The 2747-nt window shown below is 56.4% G+C and overlaps 1 protein-coding gene across 1 annotated transcript; it reads left to right on the top strand.

Annotated features, from left to right (window-relative positions):
- The first annotated feature begins 232 nt into the window (after positions 1-232).
- LOC133892209 (glucan endo-1,3-beta-glucosidase-like) lies at positions 233-2331 on the top strand. The gene is made up of 4 exons (XM_062332913.1): positions 233-1270; positions 1391-1624; positions 1719-1790; positions 2183-2331. Exons 1-4 carry the CDS (start codon positions 233-235, stop codon positions 2306-2308), a joined length of 1470 nt encoding a protein of 489 aa, XP_062188897.1. The 3' UTR covers positions 2309-2331.
- The last annotated feature ends 416 nt before the right edge of the window (positions 2332-2747 follow it).

Genomic DNA, 2747 nt, shown 5'->3' with positions numbered 1-2747 from the left:
TTTCCATTGAGAGCAGCAAGCCTTTGCCTGCCAATGATCAATCAAAACCAAGGTGAATAGGAATCTTTTACTCTCTTTTTTTCGAAAGGACTACTCGCTAGTAAAGTAGCAAAGCCATTATTAGCGCATGGTAACCACAGCCAGAAGTTAAACTCCGAACACCCCTCACCAGTCACCACCCCCTGTTCGACCGGAGTCCGGCGCGACCATACTCCTCGTCTCCTCCACCGCCATGGCGCCGCCCTCGTGGCACGGCCAAGCCGTCCTCCTCCTCTTGTTAGTGCCGTTTGCCACCGCGATCGGCGTCAACTACGGCACCAAGGGCGACAACCTCCCGTCGCCGGCCACGGTCGCGTCGTTCCTGGCCAACCGCACCCGCGTCGACCGCGTGAAGCTGTTCGACACCAACCCGGACATGGTCCGCGCCTTCGCCGGCACGGGCATCGCGCTCATGGTCACCGCGGGCAACGGCGACATCCCCAAGCTCGCCACCAAGGACGGGGCCGCCGCGTGGGTGGCCGCGAACGTTGCGCCGTACTACCCCGCCACGGAAATCTCACTCGTGGCCGTCGGGAACGAGATCATGGCCACGGCCGACAAGGGCCTCATCACCAACCTGGTCCCGGCCATGCGCACGCTCAAGGCCGCGCTCACCGCGGCGGGGTACCCCAAGATCCGCGTCTCCACGCCCCACTCCCTCGGCATCCTGTCCGTCTCCGAGCCGCCGTCGGCGAGCCGGTTCCGTGACGGCTACGATCGCCTCGTGTTCGCGCCCATGCTCGAGTTCCACCGGCAGACGAAGTCGCCGTTCATCGTGAACCCGTACCCGTACTTCGGGTACAACGGCGCGACGCTTCCCTACGCGCTGGCTCGGCCCAACCCCGGCGTGCCGGACCCCGGCACGGGCATCACGTACACGAGCATGTTCGAGGCGCAGCTCGACTCGGTGTACTCGGCGATGAAGAAGCTCGAGTTCGAGGACGTGGAGATCGCGGTGGGGGAGACCGGGTGGCCGTCCAAGGCAGAGGACGGGCAGATCGGTGTGAGCCCCGCCGAGGCCGCGGAGTACAACCGGTACCTCATCGGCGAGGCCAGCGCCGGGTCGGGCACGCCGCTCATGCCGAAGCGCACGTTCGAGACGTACATCTTCTCGCTGTTCAACGAGAACCTCAAGCCTGGCCCCGTCGCCGAGCGCAACTTCGGGCTGTTCCAGGCGGACCTCACGCCGGTGTACGACGTCGGCCTCATGAAAGGCGCGGTACGCACGTTTGTCTTGCCAAGATGACGCGCACATGCTGGCATCGGCGAGCGTCCTGATGAACGTCCTTGTGCAATGCAGGTGAAGACAGCGGTCGCGCCGGCGTCGGCCGCCATTGTGACGTCGGCCAAGGCAGAATCGCCTGAGCGCGCACCATCGAAGGCTGGCAATGCGGGCAAGGCCGCGAAGAAACATGACACGGAGGTGGCCGCACCGCCTATAGGGACTAAAGCGGCGAACGGCTCGAGCAAGGCATCCGCGTCCGCGCCTGCACCGTCGTCGGGGGACGACGCTCCACTGAAGGCCACCGGGCCAGCACCGTCAGGGGCGCCGTCAGAGGGTGACTCGACCGATGACAAGACGCCGGTTCGCTCACTAGCTGATCCATGTTTCCGCGATTGTGTAGGCAAATGTCGAAGGAATTTGACTTGACATGTCCCTGGCTTCACTGTGAATGCAGGTGGAAGAAGGAGGGGATGCTCCGGCGGTGGCCAGCGGACCGGCCGGTGAATCGTCGAAGACAGCAGCCAAGGTACGTCAAGCATGAATGTGGAATTGGTCATGCATTTTGTGTTTAGTCATGCATTGACCGGCCCGGAAACACGAAAGGCATGCCAGCCTCATGCAACAGACATGGCATGCATAGCATTGTCATGACGAAGACGCATACCATCATTAATCATACTAGCTTACTCAGTTCACAAAAAATATATATGCGCCATGATCAATAAGAATTTGAGAATTTAATTTGTTTTGAGAAATCTTGCTCGCCACAATGTCACATATACGCCTGCTTGATTTTGATTAACAATACAATAGGCCCAAATATCTAGTTCATTGCTTCGGTTAAACATCTCACAAATCCCTCATCATTGCTTTCGTTTTGCTGGAACCGACCAGGACGCTGATGAAGGAAGCACGGAGAAGACCGGCTCCGGCGAAGCAGGTACGTCGCCGGCGCAGGCGGGAGCTGCTTCAGAAGCCACCAACCTTCTCATCCCCATCTCTTCCGTGCTTACAGTTGCTCTGTCTCTAGCTCTTCATATCTAACTTCTCTTTCTTTCTTCAGCCTTGTCATTGTAAGTTTGTACCAACATTTTACCCAGGCATGTTGTAAGTAAATTATTCAACATTTTGATGGAGTATAAGGCACTTTTAAGTTTAATTTAATTCATAAATAATTCATAAATAGAAATTGATATAATTATATCATCATAGTATAATCTAGACATGTGTACGAAATCACTACATATGACTAGATCTACTATACTCAAAATTAGGAACTACAAAAAAAAAAGTACGAGAAACATGATTTTTACGTACTGGTCCTGCGTGGTGAAGGTTGTTGAAGATACTGGTTGCACCGTGTTGATGGCACGATCAATCCTGCTGACGACGTGCCGTAATTGTTGACGATGACAGCGGGCAGCGCCTAAGCGACCAGGAAGATAAGCCATGGTGAAGAACTTGAGCAGTCGCACGGAGGGCT

The sequence above is a fragment of the Phragmites australis genome, chromosome 15 (genome assembly GCF_958298935.1).
Source record: "Phragmites australis chromosome 15, lpPhrAust1.1, whole genome shotgun sequence".
NCBI classification, from domain to species: domain Eukaryota; kingdom Viridiplantae; phylum Streptophyta; class Magnoliopsida; order Poales; family Poaceae; genus Phragmites; species Phragmites australis.
Note: the sequence above shows the minus strand (reverse complement) of the source record. Positions and strands in the feature narration are given on the sequence as shown.

What these genes read in the sequence shown, in the direction of transcription:
- LOC133892209 (XM_062332913.1), top strand. Translation starts at nt 233, where the DNA reads ATGGCGCCGCCCTCGTGGCACGGCCAAGCCGTCCTCCTCCTCTTGTTA. An exon ending in AAGGCGCGGTACGCACGTTT is followed by an intron (nt 1,271 to 1,390) that starts GTCTTGCCAAGA and finishes ACGTCGGCCAAG; the next exon opens with GCAGAATCGCCTGAGCGCGC. An exon ending in CGTCGAAGACAGCAGCCAAG is followed by an intron (nt 1,791 to 2,182) that starts GTACGTCAAGCA and finishes GGAAGCACGGAG; the next exon opens with AAGACCGGCTCCGGCGAAGC.